This window comes from Piliocolobus tephrosceles, chromosome 20 (assembly GCF_002776525.5).
Source record: "Piliocolobus tephrosceles isolate RC106 chromosome 20, ASM277652v3, whole genome shotgun sequence".
In the NCBI taxonomy this organism is placed as follows: domain Eukaryota; kingdom Metazoa; phylum Chordata; class Mammalia; order Primates; family Cercopithecidae; genus Piliocolobus; species Piliocolobus tephrosceles.
In genome coordinates, this window is record NC_045453.1 from 4,744,189 (window position 1) to 4,771,842 (window position 27,654).

The 27,654-nt window shown below is 44.5% G+C and overlaps 1 protein-coding gene across 1 annotated transcript in view; it reads left to right on the top strand.

The window, feature by feature from the left end:
• Window positions 1–27,654, top strand: part of TTLL9 (tubulin tyrosine ligase like 9) — a 72,769-nt gene that overhangs the window by 8,628 nt on the left and 36,487 nt on the right. Inside the window, 3 exon segments of the mRNA XM_023220397.2 lie at window positions 7,526–7,569; window positions 18,699–18,791; window positions 27,103–27,214. Of these exon segments, the coding sequence (XP_023076165.1) occupies window positions 7,526–7,569; window positions 18,699–18,791; window positions 27,103–27,214 (249 nt within the window).

Genomic DNA, 27,654 nt, shown 5'->3' on the forward strand with positions numbered 1-27,654 from the left:
CGCGGAGAAGCAGGCCTGGGAAAGAAGGGTTGAGGAAGCCGGGGGACCTACGCTGCCAGTACACCCAAGAGCCTCCAGAGGCTCTGGTGGATCGGAGTCTGCGCACTCCGCCGAGAGCATGCCTTTGGATCATCCAATCAGAGCGGCGGATCCATCCGCTTCTCTGTCGCCTTGGCAACGGGACGCACACGCACGCCCGGCGAGCGGTGGCGGTTTGGATCTGGCCCGTGGGGAATCGCGTTATGTCGCGACCCAAGGTAGGAGTCAACCTGACCCAGATGCTTTTATCGTCCCTAGAAAAAGGGAGGAAAGCCGCAGAGGGATTCAAAATCGGTTGGGGATGGGTGTTCCTCGCGGAATGGGTAGCGGGGTGGGGCGGGGGGAGGGGGTGGTGTTCTCGCGGAGGAATGCCGGAAAAAGGAAGAAAAAAGGTCGACGAACTTAGAGGAAAGACTACAACTCCCGGCATGCACCGCGCCGCCCAAGCTGCTGCGCAAGTCCAGCGCGCTCGGCCAGCTGGGGGGAAATTTACACAACAGTGGGATTCTAAGCTCCGTGACCCCTGGGGAAGTTGAACCTCAGAATTTCATATTTCCTGATTTGGCGAAGCCCGCCTGCCCGTCCATCCATCCATCCATCCATCCGTTTATCCATCCATTCAAAACAACGCTAATTAGTGTCTTTTCCGCATCAAGCTCATTGCTGGCCAAGGGACACAGGTGAATCAGACAAACCTCTACCCTCTAAGAGGGCACAGACCAATTCCCCTATTTGAAGAATGGGAAAAATGAAAGTCGAAGAGGGAAAATGAATTACTGTAAAATCCGCTCTCCCCACCTCAACCCACTTTTTTTTTTGGGGACGAAGTCTCACTGTGTCGCCAGGTTGGAGTGCAGTGGCGTGATCTCAGTTCACTGCAGCCTCTGCCTCCCGGATTCAAGCGATTCTCCTGCCTCAGCCTCCAGAGTAGCTGGGACTCCAGGCGCACGCCACGACGCCCAGCTAATTTCTGTATTTTTAGTAGAGATGGGGTTTCACCATGTTGGCTAGGATGGTCTCGATCTGTTAACCTCGTGATCTGCCCGCCTCGGCCTCCCAAAGTGCTGGGATTACAGGCGTGAACCACTGCGCCCAGCCTCCATCCTACTTCTTAATCCCAGCTCTCATTCATAAGTGGAACCTTCATTTCTCTTCTTTCTTTCCTTTTTTTTTTTTGAGACAAGGTCTCACTTTGTTGTTCAGGAGGGAGTGCAGTGGTGTGATCTTGGCTCAGTCGACTTCCTGAGCTCAAGCGATTCTCCTGCCTCTGCTTCCCAAGTAGGTGGGATTACCAGTGTGTGCCACCGTGCTCAGCTAATTCTTTTTAAGTTTGTGTAGAGACAGGAGTCTTTACGTTATGTTGCTGTGTTGCCCAGGCTTGTCTGGAACTCGGCCTCAAACCATCTCCTGCCTTGGCCTCTCAAAGTGCTGGGATTACAGGCATGAATCACTGCACCTGGTCAGCCTCTTATTTCTTTAATTCCCTCTCCCAACAAAAAGTGAGTTTATCTGCTTTCAGAGTGCCTTGAACTTCGCCTTTTTACTACAATTCATTACTCATGTGACTATTTGTTTAACATCTGTCTTTCCCGCTGCTCTGGGATCTAATCTGACTTGTTCTTCTCTGTATTCCCGGTCTCAGCACAGAGCTGACTACAGTTGATACATATTGAATGACTGTTGAATGACCTACCTAGATGCTCAGCTAAAAAACTGGGACCATTGGCTCCTCCATCTTCCTCACATCCTACATCCAATAAAAGCCTCCTTCCTTTAACTTTTTGAATATGTCTTGAATTTATTTTTTCCTCTACCTCAACTACTATGCTAATCATGACCAAACTCTCAAATTTTAAAAATTAATACTCTTTAAACACACAGATTGGGACACATATAACTTTTTTTTTTTTTGGAGACAGGGTCTCATTCTGTTGCCCAGGCTGGAGTGCAGTGGCACGGCTCACTGAAGCTTCAACCTCTTGGGCTTGAGTGATTCTCCTTCCTCAGCTTCCTGCATATCGTTTTATAAAAATATTATTAGGAAAAAAGAAAACAAACATCTACTGAAATAGTTCCTTCCCATGAACCCGACTGATTCCTTTGAAAGGAAGGACGGACTGCAGGTTGCTGAAGAATGCACAAACTCTTAGCAGTCTACACTGTGAATATAGTTTAGACATGAGTGTAGCAGACCATGTTGGATGAAGGAAAAAAATAGTGGACTACTTCTTTGTGAAACGATGAATTTTGTTTTTGTTGTTGGAAAGGGAAACAAAGGTCTCCTATATATTGACTTAGGACTTCACAGTTTCTTTCAAATGACCCAGGGGAAATAGGAGTATGAATTTATTTGAACAGGATCGTTCATGTCAGCCTTAAGAGAACATGCCGGGATATACTTTGTGTACTCTCACAAAAATATGCCCAGAAGTCAGAATACCATGTGTTCCAACCGTTGACCTCATCTCCTCAAGGTGATGGTCGCCAAGACCTCAGCTCCAAGGCATGTTGGGAACTCTTCACAGGGCTAAGGGGAAATGAGGAATTGGATCAGGCAGGAATGAAGCTGGGGTTAGTGGAACCGGCTAAGCAATGAAGCTGATCTCTGGTTAGGTGATCAAAGTCTAATCACAGTGGGTAGGCTGGTATGGCAAACTGGTTTCAGCATGGCTGTCTCCACCTGGTGGGTAGTACCAGGGAGCTCAGAGCAGGACTCCAGGAATAGAGCCAGGAATGAAGGCAGCTGGCAATGTCACAATCCTATGCTCTTTTTGACTCAACACCAACTGGTGCCATTCATGCTACCCTCCATGAATGGCACCAAAGAGAAATAAAAGTTCTCTGTTTGTAGCCCATACAAGCAACCAAGCCACTTTTGAATCATTTTCTCAATAAGATCATTTTTTAAAAAAAGTCTTGTAGCCTTATCTTTTCTAAATGCATTATTTTAGTGGTTTGGGGAAAGTTTATATCCCTGGGCTGTTTTTTGGGTCAAGATAGTAATAGGACTTCTATCTCAGGCAATATGACAGATGAGATTTCTTGAAAAGCTTATTAACACAACACACTTAAAACTGTTGGCCAAAATATAACAGACATCCTTTGAACTATATAACTGACCTGCGTATGTGGAGGGGCAAGTATTGGTAGAAGAAAAATCCCCAAGGGACCACCACACTAACACACACACACACACACACACACACACACACACACACAAAGAAGAAAAATAAAAAACAGAATCGTCACTAACTGATTCTTCATTCATCATTTTCCTTGGGGAAGTCATTGATTGTCTCACAAACAGGAGTTGAAGTGTCATGGGGCCCACTGGGCAAGGAGTTGGAACTGAGACCTCACCATAAAGCTGGACTGTTCAGAGACCCCCACCCTTAGTAAAGGTGTAATTAGAACCAATTTACCCTTCAGCAGTGGGAGACAACTAGGAAGCTAGGCAGCTTCAGTGTAGGGGGAAAAACCTTTCTCCTGATAAATCTTTTTTTTTTTTTTTTTTATTGTGATGGAGTCTTGCCGTCGCCCAGGCTGGAGTACAATGGCACCATCTCTGCTTACTACAAGCTCTGCCTTCCGGGTTCAAGCGATTCTTCTACCTCAGCCTCCCGAGTAGCTGGGATTACAGGTACTCACTACCACCCTGGCTAATTTTTGTATTTTTAGTAGAGACAGGGTTTCACCATGTTGGCCAGGCTGGCCTCAAACTCCTGACCTCGTAATCCGCCTGCCTCAGCCTCTCAAAGTGCTGGGATTACAGACATGAGCCACTGCGCCCAGCAAGAATTCTTAACCTTAGATGAGTCCTCAGGCTAGTCTGAGAAATGCTAAATAAGATGTTACCATAAAGTTTACTGTTCTTGGGGGCCCAGGCAGATGTAAATGCTAAACATCTCGGAGTCAAACATCTTTGACTCCTATAATGGTCGAATTACATAATAATTACATAATAAAAGATGTTTTAAGTGAATTATATAATTGCATAATTGTATAAGAAAAGATGTTTTAAATAAGTTAAAAAAAAAGCCTGTTCATGATAAACCCTCAGAAAACCAGGGAATAGTAGGAAATTTACTCAATTTGGTACAGGAAACTATAGGAATCTACAGCCAGTATCATTCTTAAAAGCTGAAATAGAAAATGCATTCCTCTTATGATCAGGAGCAAGATAAGGATGTCAGCTGTTACCACTTTTAGTCAACTTTGTACATACTAGAGTTTTCACCAGTGCAATAAAGCAAGAAAACTAAATAAAAAGCATAAATATTGAAAAGAAAGAAGTAAGTCTGCCTTTATTCACAGATGACATCATTGTATCCAGAGAAAACTCAAAGGATTTACAAACTACCAGAACTAATAATTCAGCAAGGGCATCAAATACAAGGTCAATGTACAAAATCAGTTATACTTCTATATATGTATTGGTTTCCAATTTGTGACAAATTGTCACAAATTCAATGGCTTTTAAAAACACTAACTTATTATCTTACAGTTATTTATTTATTTATTTGAGATGGTGTCTCACTCTGTCACCCAGGCTGAAGTGCAGTGGCACAATCTCGGCTCACTGCAACCTCTGCCTCCTGGGTTCTCCTGCCTCAGCCTCCTGATTAGCTGGGATTATAGGTGTGCACCACCATCCTGGCTAATTTTTGTAATTTTTAGTAGAGGTGGGGTTTCATCATGTTGGCCAGGCTAGTCTTGAACTCCTGACCTCAAATGATCTGCCTGCCTCGGCCTCCCAAAGTGCTGGGATTACAGGCATGAGCCACTGCGCCTGGTCCCTATCTTACAGTTAATGAGATCAGAAGTCTGAAAGGGTTCTCGCTGGGCTAAAATCAAGGTGTTAGTAGGGCTGCCTTCATATCTGGAGGCTCTAGGAGAAAAGCCCTGTTTTTTGCCTTTTCTAGTTTCTGGAGACTGTCTCATGGTCCCCTTTCATGTTCAAAGGCAGTTCTTCTCTCAGTGCGTGACTCTGCCACTCTGACATTGACTCTGCCTTCTTCCACATTTAAGGATCCTTACATTGGGCCTACACAGAAAATACAAAATAATCTTTCTATTTTAAGGTTCTTTGATTAGCAACCTTAATTCCATCTGCAATTTTAAATTCCCCTTGCCATATAATGTAACACATTGATAGGTTCTAGGGATTAGGACACGGACATCTTTGGAGATGGCCTTTTTCTGCTTATTACAATTTACTATCATTAGGTAGAAAACGAAATTTGAAAATACTGTATCCAATAGCATCATAAAATCAAAAACCTATGAATAAATTTAATTAAAAATGTACAAGGCTGCTATACTGAAAACTAGAAAATAGTGTAGAAAAAATTTTTTAAAATTTGAATTAATGGAGAGACCATATTACTCATGGGTTGGAAGGCTCAGTACCTTATAATGTCACTTCCTGAAAATATCTGTAGATTCAATGCAATCCCAGTCAAAATCTCAACATGTTTTTTCGTAGAAATTGGCAAGCCAATTCTGAAATTTATGTTGAAATACAAAGGACCCCTAATTGCAAAGACAATCCTGAAATCAGAATTTACTCTACCTGACTTCAAGATTTACTAGAAAGCTACAGCAGTAATTAAGCCAATGTGATAGTGACATAAGGATAGACAAGTAAATAGAACAAAACATAGTCTCGAGATAGATCCACATACACATGGTCAATTGAATTGTGACAGACGTGCCAATGCAATTCAATGAGGAGAGGAAAATTTTTTTAACCAAAGGCTCTGGAGCAACTGGATAAACATATGGAAAATGGAATTGAAAGCATGAGAGAGGATTAAAGATAAAGTACAAAAAGACAAGGACAGCTTGACTAGTGTTGGGGGAGTTGGAAGGGCTTGAATGGAAGAATGAAATAAGATTTCACTGTGTTTCAGTGGGGCTTGCTTCTGCCAGTTTTGTAAAGCAATATCCTCCACTCTTCGCCGCCGCTCTTTGAGGGGTAGGCTTGTGTGCTGAGCAGAATTCTAAGATGGGCCCCAAGATTCCCACCCCCTGGTGTACATGCCTTGTACAATTATCTCTCCTTGAGCATGGAGGAGTCTGTGAATTTGATGGTATGGTTACTATGGTGATTACCTTCCATTACTTAAGACTCCATCATAGGTGACTTGGAGAGGGGAGGATTGGAAGTCAGAGGGACGTGCTCCACGTGGCCTGGAGGAAAACAAACGTGCATGTTGTGAAGTGCCTATGGGGGCCACACTGCAGGGAGCTGCAGGCAGCCTCTAGGAGCTGAGAGCAGTCCCTAGCAGACAGCTAGCAAGTAAACAGGGACCTCCGTCCTACAACCCTTGGCAACTGAATTCTGCCAACAACCTGAATGAGCTTGGAAGGGGACCCCAAGCCCCAGATGAGAGCCATAACCCCAGCCATCACCTTGACTGTGGCCTTGTAGAGCTGAGCTGATGATGCAGCTAAGCCATGTCCACGCTCCTGGCCCATGGAAACTGAGATAATGGATTCCCATCATTTTAAGCCACTGATTTTGTGGTAATTTGTTACCCAGCAATAGAAAATGAATGCAGATGGCAGGTCTGTCCCAGCTGCAAATGTCATCCTGCACAGGACCAATTTCGATTTCTCTCTTCATACGTGCCTTAGGAATCGGTCTTCCCAGGACAGAGGGCCAGGCTGTTTTGGACATGGTTGAAGTGAAATAATACCCACCACCCACTGAGGATTTGAAAGTTCCATTTGGGGTGAAAGGAATTGACATTGCTCTGAGTCTTTGACCTAGCCCCTTCTGGGATCCATTTAATCAAACATTCCAAGTTAAGAGTAGAAAGTCCAGATCGGCTGGGTGCGGTGGCTCATACCTGTAATTCCAGACTTTGGGAGGCCGAGGAGGGCAGATCACCTGAGGTCAGGAGTTCCAGACAAGCCTGGCCAACATGGCGAAACCCTATCTCTACTAAAAATACAAAAATTGGCTGGGTGTGGTCGTGGGCGCCTTTAACTCCAGCTACTAGGGAGGCTGAGAATCACTTGAACCCGGGAGGTGGAAGTTGCAGTGAGCTGAGATTGCGCCACTGCACTCCAGCCTGGGTAACAGAGCGAGACTCCATCTCAAAAAAAACAAGGAAAAAAAAAAGTTCAGATCTTTCTCACAGAGTGTATTGAGCTGAGCTTTCAAAACTGGGGTTCAGGGCTGACCTTTGGAATACTGAAAATCAGGCATTTGCTATACTGGTCATATCTGTGGAGCAAACCTGCAGTAAGTATCCAAACCTTGGATACTTGGGAGTTCATTCATAGCAGATAAATTCTAGTCCATTTGCTGGGGACATGGTGGCCAGTGGGAACTTGATCAGACTGGACCATCATGTCTCAGAACCTAGGCATTATTGAGTCTGATGGTTTCGGCATTTTAATATGCGCAGTAAGTTAACCTGGGAAAGCAGGGCAGATATACAAAACCAGTTACAGCCTTTTCCTTTCCTCATTGCAGAACCAAAATTACAAGGGCCATGGATTGTCAAAGGGAAAAGAGCGGTGAGTGGTCCCATCCAATCCAACAATCACAGACAACCAACCTCCCTCCCTCCCTCCCCTTTTCAATCCGTCTCTCACTTTTCTACTTCAACAATTATAATGCAAATGATAGTAGAAGTAGTAAAGCTAAACCATTATTGAGCACTTACCATGTGCCAGGCTCTGGGCCTGTCACTTTACCTGTATTGGCTCATTGAATCCTGACCCCAACCATTTGAAGTAGATACTACTATTGTGCCCATTTTACAGATGGAGAAACTGAAGCTCAAAAAGGCTAAGTAACTTGCTCAAGATCACATGATCAGTTAGGGGCAGAGCTTGTTGGACTCCAGGGCCCACTATCTAACTTTGGTCTCTCCTGCCTCCTTCAACAACCCTGTGATGACTTGATGACTTGCATGGCAGCTGTCCTCTGATCTTCTGCTTCACTCTGCATCGACAACCTGGATGCCAAACCCAGCACCCCTTTGGGTCTCCTAAAGAGAATCCACTTGCACAAAGCAGGAGTGAGCAATGTAGACTTTATTGAAGATTTTTGTGGGGAGTTAGAGGAGGTAGTTTACATAGCAAATGTTTTGATAGTCTATTCTCTGGCTCATTAGATATTTCTCTCTCTCTCTCTCTGTCTTTCTCTCCTTTTCTTTTCTGTTCTTATCTTTTGAGTTTCGTTCTTGTTACCCAGACTGGAAGGCAATGGCATGATCTCAGCTCACGGCAAACTCTGCCTCCTGGATTCAAGTGATTCTCCTGCCTCAGCCTTCCGAGTAGCTGGGATTACAGGCATGTGCCACCATGCCTGGCTAATTTTGTATTTTTAGTAGAGACAGGATTTCTCCATGTTGGTCAGGCTGGTCTTGAACTCCCGACCTCAGGTGATCCACCTGCCTCGGCCTCCCAAAGTGCTGGGATTACAGGCATGAGCCACCGTGCCCAGCCAGATATTTCTGTTCTTTCTAAAGTCCCTCCTGGCTATACCACCACTGAGGAGGGCATGTGTGATTTGGGATGCTTCTCTCATGCAGCACCCATCTTCTTTGTCTTCTTTCTCTCCATACTGACTATCCCACCAACTTCAAATCTCTCACTCTCTTATGCAGGGCAACTCAGCAATGTTCCGGATCCTGGCCCTAAACATACATGCCCACCCGACCCCCATCCCAACAAAACAAAGAGCACTTAACAGGCTTATGTTAGGCTGTTTTTACATTGCTATAAAGGAGTAGCTGAGACTTTTTATTTATTTATTTATTTATGTTGAGACAGAGTTTCGCTCTTGTTGCCCAGGCTGGAGTGCAATGGCCTGATCTTGGCTCACTGCAACCTCCGCCTCCCAGGTTCAAGCAATTCTCCTGCCTCAGCCTCCCGAATAGCTGGAATTCCAGGTGCCCGCCACCATGCGTGGCTAATTGAGACTGAGTAATTTATAAATAAAAGAGGTATAATTGGCTCATGTTTCTACAGGCTGTACAAGCATGGCACCAGCATCTGCTCAGCTTCTGGTGAGGCCTCAGGGAGCTTACAATCATGGTGGAAGGCAGAGGGCGAGCAGGCATGTCACATGGCAAGAGTGGAAACAAGGGAGAGATCCTAGGCTCTTTTAAACAACCAGATCTCCCATGAACTGAGTGAAAACTCACTTATCACCAAGGGGATGTTGCCAAACCATTCATGAGGGATACGTTTTCAGGATCCAATCACCTCCCACCAGGCCCCACCTTCAACAGTGAGAATCACATTTTAACTTGAGACTTGGAGGGGACAAACATCCAAACCATATCAAGGCCCAATCTACTTATTTTATAAAGGCACACACACACACGCACACACACACACATGTATTTACCATAAAACATTTTTTATTTATGTGCCTTATTAGGGCACATGTAGATATGTGTTCCACTACCAGTAAAAGAAAACTCATAATAGTAGCTTAAACAAATTGTATTTATTTTCTTCACATTACAAAGAGCCTGGAGTGCTGGTACAGTGATTCAATAATGTCAGAGCCAGCGTCTTCATGATTGCCTTTTTTTTTTCTTTTTTTGAGATGGAGTCTCACTCTGTTGCCCAGGCTGGAGTGCAGTGGTGCAATCATGGCTCACTGCAGCCTTGATCTCCCAGGCTCATGCAATCCTCCCATCTCAACCTTCTGAGTAGCTGGGACTACAGGCTCATGCCAGTGCACTTGGCTATTTTTTTTCTCTCCGAACTCTTGCTCTGTTGCCCAGGTTGGAGTGCAGTGGCATGATCTCGGCTTGCTACAACCTCCACCTCCCAGGTTCAAGCGATTCTCCTGCCTCAGCCTCCCTAGTAGCTGGAACTACAGGCGCCTGCCATCACACCTGGCTAATTTTTGTATTTTCAGTAGAGACGGAGTTTCACTATATTGACTAGGCTGGTCTTGAACTCCTGACCTTGTGATCCACCCGCCTCGGCCTCCCAAAATGCTGGGATTATAGGCGTGAGCCACAGCGCCTGGCCTCACTAATTTTTTTAATTTTTTTTTTTTTTTTTTTTGTAGTTATGAGGTCTCACTATGTTGCCCAGGCTGGTCTCCAACACCTGGCCTCAAGTTATCCTCCCACCTCGGCCTCCCAAAGTGTTGGGATTACAGGCATGAGCCTTCATGATTGTCTTGACCTCTTCCTCATGGAGACCAAATGGCCGCTATAGGTCCAGCCTTCATGTCATGATCAAGACAGGAAGAAGGGGAGGGAAGACTCAAGCCACCTACCTACCTACCTACCTACCTTCCTTCCTTCCTTCCTTCCTTCCTTCCTTCCTTCCTTCCTTCCTTCCTTCCTTCCCTCCCTCCCTCCCTCCCTCCCTCCCTTCCTTCCTTCTTTCCTTCCTTTCTTCCTCAAAAGAGCAAAACTGTCCCAGGAACTTACCCTTTCTAGCAGTCTTATGTTTCTATCTTATTTACTAGAATTGTGTAACGTGGCCACCCCAACTGCATGGGTAGCTAGGAATACAAGTTATATAAGTGTCATTGTACTGTTATTACTATTCTGCACCCTGCTTTTGTCACACAAAATATGTTTCATGTTTATCCACCTTGGCACATGTAGCTCTGAATGCATTGTAACTGCTACCTCTGTTTCATTGTGTGTCACACGTTATTTACCCATCTTCCTGTCGAAAGGCACTTATGAAGTACTGGTTTCAGCAGAAACTGACCCTGAGGGAAGGATGTGAGAGCAAGTGGTTTATTTGGAAGGTAATTCCAGTGAGCACTGACAGGGAAGTGGGGAAGTAAGACAGCTGAGGAGGGAAACCAGTAAAAGGTGCATCATCGACAGGTAATTGCTGTGGGCAAGTGGGCTCAATCCCCCCGGTGAATTCCTGGGAGAACATAGAATGCACTGCAGACTCATCCTAAGTGAGAGATGAGAGACTTAACGGATTTATCTACCAACTCCAGTCATCACTGGTTGTATGCTGCTGGCAGAGGGGCAGTTCACTCTGGTGCTTCCAATCTGCTCCACATGCTGGCTGAGCAGACTCCGGGGGCCAGGGAAAACCCTTAGGTAGCATCGAAGGTGCTGGCAGTGGGAAGCTCTTTGATTTGCACGCACAGGAGTGGTGAATGCCAAAGGGATGGGGTAGACCACCAACAGTGTGTGCCACAGGTTATTTCTGTGAAAATATTAACAATTACAGATAAGTATCTTTGCACATGCGTTTCCTGGTAGAAATGCAGAGTACAAACCCAGGGTATAGAGCTAGGATAGTTTGCTGAGTTTAGGGTACGTGCATATTCGATTTTACTAAAAACTGCCCAGTGGCCCTCCAAAGTGCGTTCTACCAGCAGAGGAGGAATTTCCGTTTTATCCCATTGTTGCCAAAACTTGGACCTTTAGATTTTTGCCAGTCTGATGTGTGTGACATAGTCCTTGACTGTTGTAATATGCCGAATTGCTCTCCAAAGGTGTGTCCAATGTGCACCCCATCAGCATTGTAAGATAATTGTCATTTTTCCACATTCTTGCGAACATTTGATATTTATCTGATTTTTAATATTTTCTGCAACCCGATGGATTTTGAAATTGTATCTCTTTGTCATTTTGGGTCTATTGCATATATTTTTAGTAGTCCATGTTGTCTCCTCTATTGACTTTTAGCTAAACCTCCTAATTTTATCTCTTTGTTTTCATATTATTTGTAGAGATGAGGTCTTACTATGTTGCTCAGGCTGGTCTCGAATTCCAGGGCTGAAGTGATCCTGCCTTGGCCTCCCAAAGTGCTGGGATTACAGGCGTGAGCCACCGTGCCCGGCCTATTTGATCTTTTAAATGGTTACTTTAGAGCAGCAGTTCTAAAAGTTTAAGCGCAGGTTGGGTCCCTTTACAACTTAAAAATTATTGTGAAACGAATTAACTTTTGTATATGTGGCATACATCTAACAATGTGTATCATATAAGAAATTTAAGCTGATAAATTTTATTTCATTTTATTTTTGAGACGGAATCTCACTCTGTTACCCAGGCTGGAGTATAGTGGTGCGATCTTGGCTGACTGCAATCTCCGTCTCCCCAGGTTCAAGCAATTGTCCTGCCTCAGTCTCCCTAGTAGTTGGGATTACAGGCATGCACCACCACATCCAGCTAATTTTTGTAATTTTTAGTAGAGATGGGGTTTCACCATGTTGGCCAGGCTGGTCTCGAACCCCTGACCTCAGGTGATCCACCCACCTTGGCCTCCCAAAATGTTGGGATTACAGGCATGAGCCACCATGCCTGGCCTAAGCTGATAAATTTTAAAAATACTTATTCATTCATTTAAAAATCAATAAAATACTCATTACATAGTAGCATAAACTTTTTTTTTTTTTTTTGAGATAGGGTCTCACCCTGTCACTCAGGCTGGAGTGCGGTGGTGTGATCTCAGCTCACTGTAACCTCTGCCTCCCGAGTTCAAGCGATTCTTGTGCCTCAGCCTCCCAAGTAGCTGGGATTGCAGGCTACCACGCCCGGCTAATTTTTGTATTTTTAGTAGAGACTGGGTTTCACCATGTTGGCCAGGCTGGTCTCAAACTCCTGACCTCAGGTGATCCACCCACTTCGGCCTCCCAAAGCGCTGGGTTTACAGGTGTGAGCCACTGTGTTCGGCCCAACATTTTTATGAGTTATAGTTACATTTCCCCACCAAAATGTACTGAGATGAATAGTAGTCATTTTACATTTTTGTGAATCTCTTTAACGTTTGGCTTACTAGAAAACATTTGACTTTCCAGACCTTCTGTGTTCAATCTGTTAATATAGATTGTTTTGGTCAAAGGACAGGAAGAAAATCCAGCCTCACAAAGATAGGTATTTGGAAAAGGGAAGACTTTGTGTACCCCTGAAAGACAGTTGGGGACCCTGAGGAATACTTGAGACCACACTTCACAACCTATGACTCTAGGGGATTACAATATGCATCCTTACCTTATCACCTTCAAGTCTACCTTGAAGCATAATCACACCACTTCATGTACAACTAAGAACCCTACAGCAACACACTTCTGTTTGCTCCCCTCTGGTCCTTTGTGCTGCTATTTTTGTCATATATTTACTTGTAAATATGTTACAAACCCTTCATTACATTCTCACTATATTTGCTTTAAATAGCTACTTGTATTTTTTTTTCTTTTAATTAAGACATGGAAGAAAGTATTCCATATTTACCCTACTCATCTTTCCTTCTGAATTTCCATCTGGTTTAATTTTCCTTCAGCCCGAGGAACGTTCTTTAGTGTTTCTTATAGTGTGGATCTGTTGGCAATAAATTATCTCAGCTTTTATTTATTTGAAAATGTCTTTATTTCACTGTCATTTTTAAAGTAAAGTTTTACTGGATATAGAATTCTAGGTTGATCTTTTTTTCTTTAAGCACTTGAAAGATGATATTCTTTTATCTTTTCAGGCTTATGTTGTTTCTGATGTGAAGTCAGCTGTTCTTTTTTTGGGACGGAGTCTTGCTCTGTCACCCAGGCTGGAGTGCAGTGGGGCAGTCTCAGCTCACTGCAGCTTTCACCTCCCAGGTTCAAGGGATTCTCCTGCCTCAGCCTCCGAGTAGCTGGGATTACAGGTACCCGCCACTACGCCCAGCTAATTTTTGTATTTTTAGTAGAGACAGGGTTTCTCCATGTTGGTTAGGCTGGTCTCGAACTCCTGACCTCAGGTGCTCTGCTTGCCTCGGCCTCCACTCCCACTCTCCACCCCTCCCCCCCCCCCCCCCTATGCAATGTATCTTTTTTCTCAGGCTTTTTTTTTTTTTTTTTTTTGAGACTGTTCTGTTTTTCAGCAAGTTGACTATGGCTTACCTGGGTGTAGTTTGTGTTGTGTCTATCTTGCTTGGGGTTAATTGAGCATCTTGGATCTGTGAGTTGATAATTTAATCAAATTTGGAAAATTTTTTAGCCCTCATTTCTTCAAAAAATATTTTCTGTCCTATCTCTTCTTCATCTCTTTCTTGAACTTCAGTTACATGTATGTTAGACTGCTTGATATTATCTCACAAGTTGCTGAGGTTCTGTTCATGTAAAAATTTTTTCTCTAATTCAGTTTGAACAATTTCAATTGGACTGTTTTAAAATGTATGGTTTTTCCTTCTCAATGCCCAGTCTCTTGTTAAGCACATCCATTGAACTTTTAATTTCAGATGTTATATTTTTCCCTTCTAGAATTTCCATTTGGTTCTTTTTTTTTTTTTTTTTTTTTTGACAGTTTCTTACTCTGTCACACAGGCTGGAGTGCAGTGGTGCGATCATGGCTCACTGCAGCTTTAACTTCCTGGGCTCAATGATCCTCCCACCTCAGCTCCCCAGGTAGCTGGGACTACAGGCACGTGCCGCCATGCCTGGCTCATTTTAAAACTTTATGTAGAAATGGGGTCTCACAGTGTTGCACAGGCTGGTCTTGAACTCCTGGGTGATCTTCCCACCTCAGCCTCCCAAAGTGTTGGGATTACAGGTGTGAGCCACTTGGCCATTTGGTCCTTTTCTGCAATCATCTGTTCACACATTGTATCCATCTTTTCCCATAAATCCTTTAACATATTTGTAAAGATTTTTAAATTCCTTCTCTAATGATTCTGATAACTGAGTCATTTATGGGTTTATTTCAATTGGCTCTTTTTCCTCTTGATTATGTATTACATTTCCCTACTTTGCTATTGCATGTGTTGTATTTTTAGAACTGCACTCTGGATATTGTGTATGAAAAGCAATTATATATAATAAATTTTAGTCTATATATATATATACACACACACATATACACACACTTTATAGAGTATGCGAGCTCCTTCCTCTGTCTAGCAGTTAGGGTTAGGGGCTGATCATTCCGATTCCTCCTAAAGCTGAATTGAACATGGGTTGGGCTGCAGCTTTAATTAAATTGTGTGCACTCCAGTCCAGTCTCCTTCACTGCCATTTTGAGCTTGTTAGTGTTTGAACTAGGTGGGGATGCAGTGCCCACTATTGTTTAATTTATTTTTATTTTTAGAGACAATGTCTCACTATGTTGCCCAGGCTAGTCTCCAACTCCAGTTTTTCATCTGTCAACATAAAAAAATAGAGACAAATCTCCAAGTAAAAAGGTTTTATTTGGGAATAATATACAAGAAGCAGAACTGCAATCTAGGATGTCCAAATAGACTAGGATGGCCCCCAGCATGTCTGAGAACAAAGGAAAAGGTTAGGGTTCTCCTGGGGAAAGAGATTTACGGAAGTTGTTTCAAAAGAAAGTTCATTGGTGCTAGCAGGGTTTTTTATGAGAGCTGGTGAGTTCAGTAGCAGATTGGTGAGTGTCAGTAGTTGCTAGGTAGGACTTGGAGTCTTGGAGTTCTTGTTAGGCCCTTGCAGTTTTGGATTGGGCCTGAGAAACAGTGTCAGGCTAGTATTCTTGTCTTAGCTGCTAGCTGCCCTTGTGCTGTTAGCAGTACTTGTGTCTCATGTGGTACACTGTGGTTTGGAAAATGTTCTTGTGATGGTTCTTATTATCTGGCAATTCATACATGAGAATCCTCCCTTCATGACCTTCCCTGGCTCTGTTTCTTTACTTTTTTACTTTTTATTTTTTGAGATGGAGTCTCACTCTGTCACCCAGGTTGGATGCAGTGGTGGGATCTTGGCTGACTGCAACCTCTGCCTCCCAAGTTCATGAGATTCTCCTGTCTCAGCCTTCCAAGTAGCTGGGACTACAGGTGCGCACCCCCATGCCCAGCCAATTTTTTTTTTTTTTTTTGAGACGGAGTCTTGCTCTATTGCCCAGGCTGGAGAGCAGTGGCGTGATCTCGGCTCACTGCAGCCTCTGCCTCCCAGGTTCCAACGATTCTCCTGGCTCAGCCTCCTAGGTAGCTGGGATTACAGGCACATGCCACCATACCCGGCTAGAAGCTGGGAAAGGCAAGGAAACAAATTCTCCCATAGAGCCTCCAAAGGGAATGAAGCCCTGCCAACCCATTTCAGTCCTTCTGACTTCTGGGACAGTAAGGTTATTCATGTGTTTATTTATGTATGTATGTATTTATTTATTTATTGAGACAGGGTCTCACTTTCTTGCCCAGGCTGGAGTACAGTGGCACAATCTCAGCACACTGCAACCTCCACCTTCTGGGTTCAAGCGATTCTCCTGCTTCAGTCTCCCTAGTAGCTGGAATTACAGGCGCCAGCCACTACGCCCAGCTAATGTTTGTATTTTTAGTAGGGACAGGGTTTCACCATGTTGGCCAGGCTGGTCTGGAACTCCTGACCTCAGGTAATCCACCTATCTCGGCCTCCAAGAGTGCTATGATTACAGTCAGGAGCCACTGCGCCTGGCCTAATTTTTTTGTATTTTTAGTAGAGACAGGATTTCACCAGGTTGGTCAGGCTGCTGTCCAACTCCTGACCTCAAATGATCAAATGATCCGCCTGCCTCAGCCTCCCAAAGGGCTGGGATTATAGGCGTGAGCCACCTCGCCGGGCCCCCTGGCCCTATTTTGCCAGGGTCTGACATAAGTGACTCCATTTTGAATCTGACAACTTTCACATACCACTAATTATAATGTTAGCTCGAGTTTTTTTAGATGCTTTTATCAAGTTGACGAAGTTCCTCTCGGAGTTTTTAAATGAATGAGTGTTTAATTTTTGTCAAATGCCTTTTCTGCATCAATTGATATGATCATGTGATTTCTCCTTTTTAGTCTGTTAATATGACATTTTTTTTTTTTTTTTTGAGACAGTCTCTGTTGCTCACACTGGAGTGCAGTGGCACTATCTCAGCTCACTGCAATCTCTGCCTCCCCAATTCAAGCGGTTCTTCTGCCTCAGCCTCCTGAGTAGCTGGGACTACAGGTGCCCACCACCACACCTGACTAATTTTTGTATTTTTAGTAGAGATGGGATTTCACCATGTTGGCCATTCTGGTCTTGAACTCCTGACCTCAAGTAATCTTCCTGCCTCAGCCTCCCAAAGGGTTGGGATTACAGGCGTAAGACACCATGCCTGGCTCATTGATTAATTTTTGAATGTTGAACCAGCCTTGCCTGCTGGAATAAATTCCGCTTGGTTATGGTGTATAATCCTTTTTATATATTGCTGAAATCTATTTGATTGCATTCTGTTAAGGATTTTTCCATCTATATTCATAAGGGGTATTGGTCTGTGGTTTACTTCTTGTGTACTGGCTTTGGTTTTGATATCAGGTTAATACTAACTTCGCAGAATTGAATTTGGAAATTCTCCCTCCTCTTCTATTTTCTGGAAGAGATTGTGTAGGATTGGTGTTAATCCTTCTTCAAATATTTGGGGAAATTCTTCAGTGAAACCATCCGAGCCTGGAGATTTCTTTTTTGGGAGGTTTTGAATTATGAATTCAATTTCCTTAATAGCTATAGAGCTATTCAAATTACCTATTTCATATTGGATGAGTTGTAGTAATTGTGCTTTTTGAGGAATTGGTCCATTGCATTTAAGCTGTCAAATGGAGGTGTGTAGAGCTGTCAGCAGCATTTCCTCATTGTGGCTGTGATACCTGCGGGCTCCATAGCAGGAGCCTCTGTTTCGGTCCTCTTATTGGGTAGCTGGATCTTTCCTTTGTCAGTCTTGCTGACAAATAGGCTTGTCGATTTTATGGATCTTTCCAGAAAACTTGCCTTTTATTTTACCGATTGGCTATACTGTTTTTCTGTTTTCTATTGTATTGATTTCCACCTCTCCGCTAGGCCCTCTTTAACATCACCCCAGAGTGGGAGGGCACCTCATCACCGCCAGGTCGGGGAGGAAGTCCAGGCTCCACACGTGGTCTCCACTGCTCAGTGGGGCTGGGAGCCTCATTACCGCCTGGCAGAGGTGAAAGCCTGGCTGTGTCTGTGGCCTTCTCTGACAGCACCGGGCAGGGGTGTTGGGTGCCCTGCTGCAACCTCAGGGGAAGTCTAGACTCCCTACCCAGGCTTTGCTGGCATCACTGGGAGTGGGCCACAGATGTGTTCTTAGGGATCCAGCTGGAGTAGAGCAGTGATTGTCCAAGTCTTCTGTCTGGCTAAGCTGCTCCTTTCTTGGTCCTTTGGCTAGAAACGGGGTGCTTTTGTTGAAGCTTTATCGTCTGTGCCCGTTGGCATTTCTGGGTTGGTGGCTTTTCATCTCCATATCTGAACTATATGAGACAAAAAGGAAACCCAGGGAATTCACCACCTTATAGTTCCTGTAGTCCTGAAGTCCCCAGCCAGTCTGCCCTCTTCTCTATCTTTTCGTCTTGTATTTGTTTTATAGATAATATCTTGAGTTTTCAGTTGTATCAGTAGGAGGAATAGGAAAAAGTACGTCCGCTTCATCTTCCCCGATGATTGCCAGGAGAGGGCTTTGCAAATACTTATCATTTCATGTAAGGATCAGTCATAGCACATGGAAACCAGCCAGATTATGCCTGGCACGTAGTAGGCTTGGATACAATGATCATTATTTTTCAACGGTTCGAAGATGCTATAATTCTCAATTTGATTATGCTAAGTGTTATCATGCTCTAATGCTAAATTCTAAAATACAGTGTGGAACTTTCCAGGTATGGAACTTGACTTCTCTTCCTCCCACTTTTTTCCTCTCCCTGCGCCATCCTGGGAAAATCATTGATCCTGAGCAAACATTCATTGCCTTGTCTTGCAGAGAGCAGAGAGCATCGATCCGGTTCAAGACCACCCTCATGAACACACTCATGGACGTCCTTCGCCACAGGCCAGGATGGGTGGAAGTGAAGGAGTAAGACACTCCCCCCAGCCTTGTCCCTTCTTCCCTTTGTCTCACAGGTCCTTGTCTTCCTTTGTTTTTCTCCTAGTTCCCCTGGGTGGCCACTGGGACTTGTCCCAAAGTGGCTGTGATATTTATTTAGCACCCACAATGTGCCAGGCACATTATCGCTATCATCTCTGTCTTATTTAAGCTTTCCAACTAAACCGTAAGATAAGATTATGTTCAGAGTTATGAAACCAATTGCTTAAAGTCACACAGCATTGCAAGCATCAGAGCAGGATTCAAACCCAGGCGCATTTGTGTCCTACGGCTTTCAGTAGAAACTAGGAATGCAGCTACCACAGACCTGTGGCCTGGATCCTCCTGTGATGGGTCCAGATCAAGGACTGCTCTTCCCTGGCCACTTGCTAGTTCTGTGACTTTGGCCTGTAAGCCTGCCTTTCTTCTTTCATGCTGGCCTCTAGGGATACTGATTGAGACAAACCAGCATGTGATGCCTGGCACAGAGTAGGTGCTATTAGTTAGGGCTAAGGATTGGATGTATGCAATGGAAACCCAAAGTAAAAGAGGCTTCGACATGCTAGAAGTTTATCCCATTGAAGTTCATATGTAGGAAGTTCAGAGATGGTAAGGGGGCCCCACAGAAATGTGAGATCCATCTGCTTCTGTCTTTCCACTCTACTATCCCTTAGGTGAAATCCTTGTTTTTCATAGTCCAAGATGGAGTTCCAGCCTTGCTTTCACATTCCAAACAGCAGGAGGTAGGCAGGAGTCAATAAAAGGCATAAGCCAGGTGCAGTGGCTCACACCTATAATTGCAGCCCTTTGGGAGGCCAAGGAGGGAGGATCGCTTGAGTCCAGGAGTTCAAGACCAGCCTGGGCAACATGGCAAGACCCTGTCTCTACAAAATTTTTTTTAAAAAGTTAGCCAGGCACGGTGGTGTGTGCCTGTAGTCCCAGCTACTTGGGAGGCTGAGGTGGGAAAATTGCTTGAGTCCAGGAGGTCAAGGCTGCAGTGAGCTGTGATCACACCACTGCACTCCAGCCTGGGTGACAGAGTGAGACCCTGTCCCAAAAGAAAAAAAAAAGAAAGAAAAAAAGAAAAGGCAAGTCCATCCCTTGAAGGACACAACCCAGGAGTCTCTCACAGCTCACTGGCCAGACCTTAACCATGTGGCCACACCCACCTACAAGGGAATCTGGAAAATGTAGGTTTTTTGTTTTTGAGACGGAATCTTGCTCTGTTGCCCAGGCTGGAGTGCAGTGGCAGAATCTTGGCTCACTGCAAATTCTACCTCCCAGGTTCATGCCTTTCTCCTGCCTCAGCCTCCCAAGTAGCTGGGACTACAGGCGCCCACCACCACGCCCAGCTAATTTTTTGTATTTTTAGTAGAGACGGGGTTTCACCGTGTTATCCAGGATGGTCTCGATCTCCTGACCTTGTGTTCCCCCCGCCTCGGCCTCCCAAAATGCTGGGATTACAGGCGTGAGCCACTGTGCCCAGCCGAATCTGGAAAATGTAGTTTTTATTTGGGGAAATACAGTCTACATTTTCTCAAGTAAATGCTGAAAATTCTTTTACTGTAGAGAGAAGGGAGAAGGGATAAGAGGGATAGCTGCCCTGCTGTGTGGTACTCAGGAAATATTTGCTGCTTACCATTAGCTAAGCCTGATGGACACTCTAGCATTTCGCATGCATGATCTTTTAATCATCCCAACAAATCTTTCAGGTAGATGTTATCATCATCCCCATTTTACTAATGAGAAAACTGGGCACAAAGTAGTGAAAATGCCATGTTTGAGGTCACTCAGCTTGTGAGGGCTTGGGCTGGGATTTGCATCAATACCTACATGTTGGAAGAAAAAATATATAAAATCTTTTTAATTTGGTAAGTCCAAAAAAATGTACATATATACAATTTCGTGTCTTTTAGAATATTCACAAAGTTGTGTAATCATCACCATTTTTTCCCCCACATACCTGCTGTGTCAAAACCATGATCTAATTCCAGAACATTTTCATTATCCCAGGAAGAAACCCCATACCCACCAGCAGTCATTCCCATTTCTCCCTCCCTCCAGCCCCTGTCTTGGGCCCTGTCCCTATTTATCTATTCTGGACACATCATATAAGTGGAATTATACAATATGTAACCTTTTCCCTGTCTTCTTTCACTTAATGTAATGTTTTCAAGGCTTATCCATGTAGCAGTATGTATCAGTACTTCATTCCTTTTTTTGTTTCTTGTTTTGTTTTTTTGAGACAGGGTCTCAGTCTGTCACCCAGGCTGGAGTGCAGTGGTGCAGTCATGACTCACTGCAACCTCAGCTTCCTGGGCTCGAGTGATTCTCCTGCTTCAGCCTCCTGAGTAGCTGGGACTTCATTCTCTTTTATGACTGAATAGTATTCTACTGTGAAGCAGTATCACATTTATTTATCTGTTCATTAATTGATAGGTGTTTAGGTTATTTCCACCTTTGGGCTGTTATACATAATGCTGCTGTGAACATTCATGTACGAGTTTGGACATATGTTTTCACTTTTTGTGGGTGTATACATAGGAGTGGAGTGACTGGGTGATATAGTAACTCTATGTTTAACTTTTTTAGGAACTGCTAGACTGTTTTCTCAAGTGGCTATGCCATTTTACATTCCCACCAGGAGTGTATGAGGGTGCCGATTTTTCCACATTCTCACCAACTCTCGTTATTATTCATCCATTTATTTATTTATTTATTTATTTATTTATTTATTTATTTATTATTTAGAGAAAGGGTCTCTCTCTGTCACCTAGGCTGGAGTGCAGTGGTACAATCACAGCCAACTACAACCTTGACCTCCTGGGCTCAAGTGATCCATCCACCTCAGCTTCCTGAGTGGCTGGAACTACAAGCACACACCACCATACCTTGCTAAATGTTTTAAGTTTTTTTTTTTGTAGAGATGGGGTCTCATTATGTTACCTAGGCTCATCTTGAACTTCTGGACTTGAGTGATCCTCCTGCCTCTGCCTCCCAAAGTGTTGAGATTATAGGTATAAGCTACTGTACCCACCCTTGCATTTATTATGGCCATCCTAGTGGGTATGAAGTGGTATCATTGTGGTTTTGATTTGCATTTTCCTGATGGCTAACGATTTTTAGCATCTTTTCATGTGCTTATTAGCCATTTATAAATCTTCCTTGAAGAAATATCTATTGCCCATGTTTAAATTTAGTTGTCTCTTTATATTCGAGTTATAAGAATTCTATCTTATAAGTGTATTCTTATATATGATTTGCAAATATTTTCTTCCATTTTGTGAATTATCTTTCCTCTTTCTTGACTGTGCCTTCTGAGGTAAAAACTTTTTCATTTTGATAAAGTCCAATTTACCTATATTTTCTTTTGTTCCTTGTGCTTTTGGTATCACATCTAATAAACCATTGCCTAATCCAAGGTCACAAAGATTTACTCCTATGTCTTCTTCTAAGAGTTTTATAGTTTTAGCCCTTACATCTAGGTGTTTGATTTACTTTTTTATATGGTGTGAGGTAGGGGTCCAATTTTAATATTTTAAAATACTTAATTTTAAACTTTTTTATTTTGAAATAACTTTAGACCTACAGAAAAGTTTCAAAAATCATACATAGCTTCCTCTTTTAGCAGTTTCACCACCTTTCCCTGTTAGCAGCTTATGTAATCATAGTACATTTGTCAAAGTCAGGATGTTAACACTGATATATTACTGTTAACTAAGCTGCAGACATCATTTGAATTTCACCAGTTTTTTTCCACTAAAATCCTTTTTCTGTTCCAGAATCCAATCCAGGATCCCACTTTGCATTTAGTTGACCTTTTTTACCTCAAATATGTTTCAGTTCCTTGGTCTTTGTCTTTCATGCCCTTGACACTTTTGAAGAGTACATTTTGTAGAATGTCCCTTGAATTGGATTTGTCTGATGTTTTCTCATCATGAGGTTATGGATTTTGGCAGGAATACCACAGAAGTGGTGCTGTGCCCTTTCCAGTGGAACTCATCAGGGATTGTGATGTCAATGTGTCTTATCACTGGTGACAGTACCTGGATTGACCATTAGATTAAGGTGGTGTCTGCCAGGTTTCTCCAATGTAAATTAACTTTTAAAAAAATAATAAGTATCTCATGGGCAGATACTCTGAGACTGTGCAAATATCTTGTTCCCAACAAACTTTCATGCAATGGTTTTAGTATTTTTTGATAATTCTTTTTTTTTTTTTTTTTTTTTTTTTTGAGACAGAGTCTCACTCTGCCACCTAGACTGGAGTGCAGTAGGACAATCATGGCTCACTGCAGCCTTGACCCTCTGGGCTCAAGTGATCCTGTCACCTCAGCCCCCTGAGTAGTTGGGACTACAGGCCCATGCCACCATTCCTGGCTAATTTTTGTATTTTTCGTAGAGATGAGATTTAACCATGTTGACCAGGCTGGTCTCGAACTCCTGGGCTCAAGTAATCCTCCTGCCTTGACCTCCCACTGTGCTGGGATTATTGGCGGGAGCCACCGTGCCTGGCCTTTTTTGAGGATTCTTGCCTAAATCTATTATTATTACAATAATTGCAAAATGGTTACTCTCTGTCATTCCTTCTACATGTATTAGGTGGCATTCTTCTGTAGAGAAACATTTTCTCTTCCTGCTGCTTATTTAATTATTTAGTATCAGTTTGGCTCATTGCAGTCTATCATCTTGCCTAGAGGTTACCACACCTAGATTTTCCCAATAGGAAGCTGAGGCCCAGAGAAGAGGGCAAGGTCACATAAGTGCTACTGCCTGACAAGACGAGAATCAGGGCTCTTGAGTCCTGTTCTAGTGCTCCTTGCACTGTGTGACATGACTTGGTACAAACATCAGGGTGGCGAAAAGGCAGGACTGGGCATCTAGATGAAGCCCCAGCCAGCCAGCCAAGAATCTGCGACTCTATGGTGTCTGAGGGTTTATAGAACAATAGAACACACGGCCATTTTTTTTTCTTTTTTTGTGAGATGGAGTCTCGCTCTGTCACCCAGGCTGGAGTGCAGTGGTGCAATCTTGGCTCGCTACAACCTCTGCCTCCTGTGTTCAAGCGATTCTCCTGCCTCAGCCTCCCGAGTAGCTGGGATTACAGGAAACTGCCACCATGCTGGGCTAATTTTTTTAGTTTTTAGCAGTGGCGGGGTTTCACCATGTTGGCCAGGCTGATCTCAAACTCCTGACCTCAGGTGATCCACATACCTCGGCCTCCCAAAGTGCTAGGATTACAGGCGTAAGCCACCATGCCCAACCAGCCACTTCTCTAGTGGGTTTCCATCAGTTCTTGAAACTGTTCTTGCAAACCACTGTGCCTGGGCACAGCCACAGGGGAGATTTGGAGAAGGACCAGGCCCCAGATTTTCATGAGTAACTTAGGACAAAATTTGGAAACCGTAGATTTCTGGTTCCAGTGTCATTCTGTTACCATGTGCTTCACATCACCACATCTGTGCACGGTGTGTGCACCGATGTCCATTTCTGGACATCTCTGAGCGCAGTGAAAGGCTGGGCCTGTCTGCCTGCCTTAAAGCCCTTCTGCACATGGTGTGACATTTAGGAGAAACACCAAACCAGCAGCCACAAGGAGAAGCAATTTAAATCTTTAGTTCTAGGAAAATTCCAGGCTGGGTGCAGTGCTCACACCTATAATCCTAGCACTTTGGGAGGCCAAGGCGGGCGGATCACCTGAGGTTAGGAGTTCGAGACCAGCCTGACCAACATGGAGACACCTGTCTCTACTAAAAATACAAAATTAGCCAAGCGAAGTAGTTCATGCCTCTAATCTCAGCTACTCTGGAGGCTGAAGGAGGAGAATCACTTGAACCCGGGAGGCGGAGGTTGCAGTGAGTTGAGATCGTGCCATTGCACTCCAGCCTGGGCAACAAGAGCGAAAATTTCGTCTCAAGGAAAAGGAAAGAAAATTCCAAAGGGAGCTCCATTTGCAACACAAGGCTCAACTGCTTGGCCATTGTTCCAGTTGCTATGGCTGTGTAACAAATCCCAAAATTTAGCTGCTTAAGACAGCATTGCATTAGGCGCGGGGCTCCTGTGAGTTAGGGACTCTTACAGGACACAGTGGGACTGGCTTGTCTCTGTGACATCAGCTGGGGGCATCAGCTGGGAAGAGTCCAGATCTGGAGGTCACTTGGTGGCAGGAGTAGTCTGAGGGCATCTGACTCACAAGTGTGGCAGTCGATGCTAGCTGTTTGTGGGGATCTCACTAGGGCAGACAGCTGAAGAAGGTTCTCATGGGTTCTCCTTGTGGCCTCACAGCCCCACAGCCTCTGGATGAGGGATATAGTGTAGGCATCTTTTGGAACTATAGTCTGCCACTGCATCCTCCCCATTGGTCCTGTTCAGGGCCTGTTCATTGATCATCCTAAGGTGATGGCGATGTCTCTTCACTTTTCTCCATTTCTGCTTCAAACCTCCTCCAGATGTCTTTTAAAACTCAGTCTACTCATCTGTATTAGAGAAAAGGGGTGGGGGGAAAGGGGGACAAACCAAACACTTTTTTTTTTTTTTTTGAAATGGGGTCTCACTCTATCACCCAGGCTGGAGTGCAGTGGCACAATCTTGGCTCACCACAACCTCCACCCTCCTGCTCAAGTGATTCTCCCACCTCAGCCTCCAGAGTAGCTGGGACTACAAGTGCATGCCACTGCTTCTGGCTAATTTTTTGTATTTTTGGTAGAAATGGGATTTCACCATGTTGGCCAGGCTGGTCTCAAACTCCTGAGCTAAAACAATCCATCCACCTTGGCCTCCCAAAATGCTGGGATTACACGTGTGAGCCAGCACGCCCAGCCCCAAACACCTTTTAATAGGAAAATGGATATACTGTGGTATGTTCACCCAGTGGAATGGGAAATGGCAATTAGAATGACTGAATTAGACTCCTATGTATCAAAAGGATCGATCTCCAAAACAAAAGTTTGGTGGGAAAAAAGCATGTTGTGAAAAGAAACAGATGGGAGTGGTTCTAACCACAGAGCTTGGACTCTGGAGCCTGAGACCTGAGTTCAAATCCTGCTCTGCCGGTAAGTAATAAGTATTAGTGTTAGGTTTAAAATCATGACAATGCCACGTGCCATGATGCAGTGGATACACACATATGTACATAATGAAACTATAAAGTCACTGCAGGCCGGGCACGGCGGCTCACACCTGTAATCCCAGCATTTTGGGAGGCCAAAGCGGGTGGATCACCTGAGGTCAGTTCCAGACCAGCCTGGCCAACGTGGTGAAACCCTATCTCTACTAAAAATAAAAAATTAGCAGGTTGTGATGGCACGCACCTGTAGTCCCAGCTACTTGGGAGGCTGAGGCAGGAGAATCGCTTGAACCCGAGAGGCAGAGGTTGCAGTGAACCAAGATCACGCCACTGCACTCTAGCCTGGGCAACAAAGTGAGACTCTGTCTCAAAAAAAAAAAAAAAAGCCACTACGTAGAAATGATAACACACCAAACTCAGGCTGATGGTTTCCTTTGCAGCAGGAGAGAAGAAGATAGAATCAGGCAGGGATAGACAGGGGGCTTCAGTTATATCTGTACTTTTTTACTTAAAAATAATTGTGAACAGTCATGGTGGTGTTTTATTTCCTGTGGCATCTTTTACAAGCTCCTCCTCCCAGCACCCTAGCACTGGCACCCGGATCTGGTAGATTGGCCCAGTTTCCTCTCCCTGGCATGGTGGTGGAGAATGGGATCAGAATTTGGAGCTGGCAGAGCTGGCTGTGGGTCGTGCTGCTGCCATGTCCTCGGTGTGCAAGGTCATCCCGCTTTCGAGCTCTGGGGATGATCCAAGTCACCTTTAGGGGCTGCTCTGAGGATTTGGTGAACGGAGAGTTTTGTGAACTAGGAGGGGCTTGCAGAAGTTAGCTCATTCCACTGCGGGCTGCAGGCGTGGCAACTGGCAAGAACAAGTGAGGCCGAGTGGCTGTCGCACCACAGAGAGTCGTAGGGACTGTGGTCTGGGGAGGGCGTGCCCTGTCTGAAGGGGTGGCCGCTCCTCAGCCCAGCTAATAGGTGCCAGGAGGCACTCTGGGTTCAATGATAGCTCAAGGGAAGCCAGCCACCTGGATTTTTGTGGGAACAGTTCCCTGGTTTTCACTCTGGTCTAACAAAGGACATTTAGGCCAGTGACACCCACGGCCACTTCCAAGAGACTCCAGAGGGATACACTGCTGCATACCCTTCCTCAAACCCCCTCGGCAGCACCTCCCTGGGCCCTGCAGTGCCAAGGTCCTCAGATCATGACCTTTATCCCCACCCCCAACTGCAACCCCAGCGAAGGAGAGTGGGATTTCTACTGGTGCGACGTCAGCTGGCTCCGGGAGAACTTCGACCACACCTACATGGACGAACACGTGCGGATCAGTCACTTCCGGAACCACTACGAGGTAAGCTGGGCAGGCAGGAGGGGACTGAGCCAACCAACTCATGTCACTGGGTGTGGCCATGAGCTGGAGCTGGTACAAGGATCAGAACGGAAAAGTGTATTGGAAAAGTGTATTAGAATGTGGGATGCAATGCCGGGTGGGGAGTATGCGGGCTAGACCTATGGAGAGCCAAATGGTTTGGGGGTATAGGGATCTAAGGCCTGAGGATTGGAGGTCACAGGCTGGTTGGAGTTTCAGCACCAAGATTTGAGGAGCAAGTTGGTTTGAGGGTACAGGGTCTGAAGGGAGAGGATGTATGAATGATTATGGTGATTTCAGGGTGGAGGCAAGTTGAGAAGTTTGGGGTCTAAAGATGGGAAGGAGGTCTAGAAGGAACAGGACTGGAGGAGGCTGTGGTGGGAGATTTTTAAAGGTTAGTGTAGCTTAGTGGTTAGAAGCAT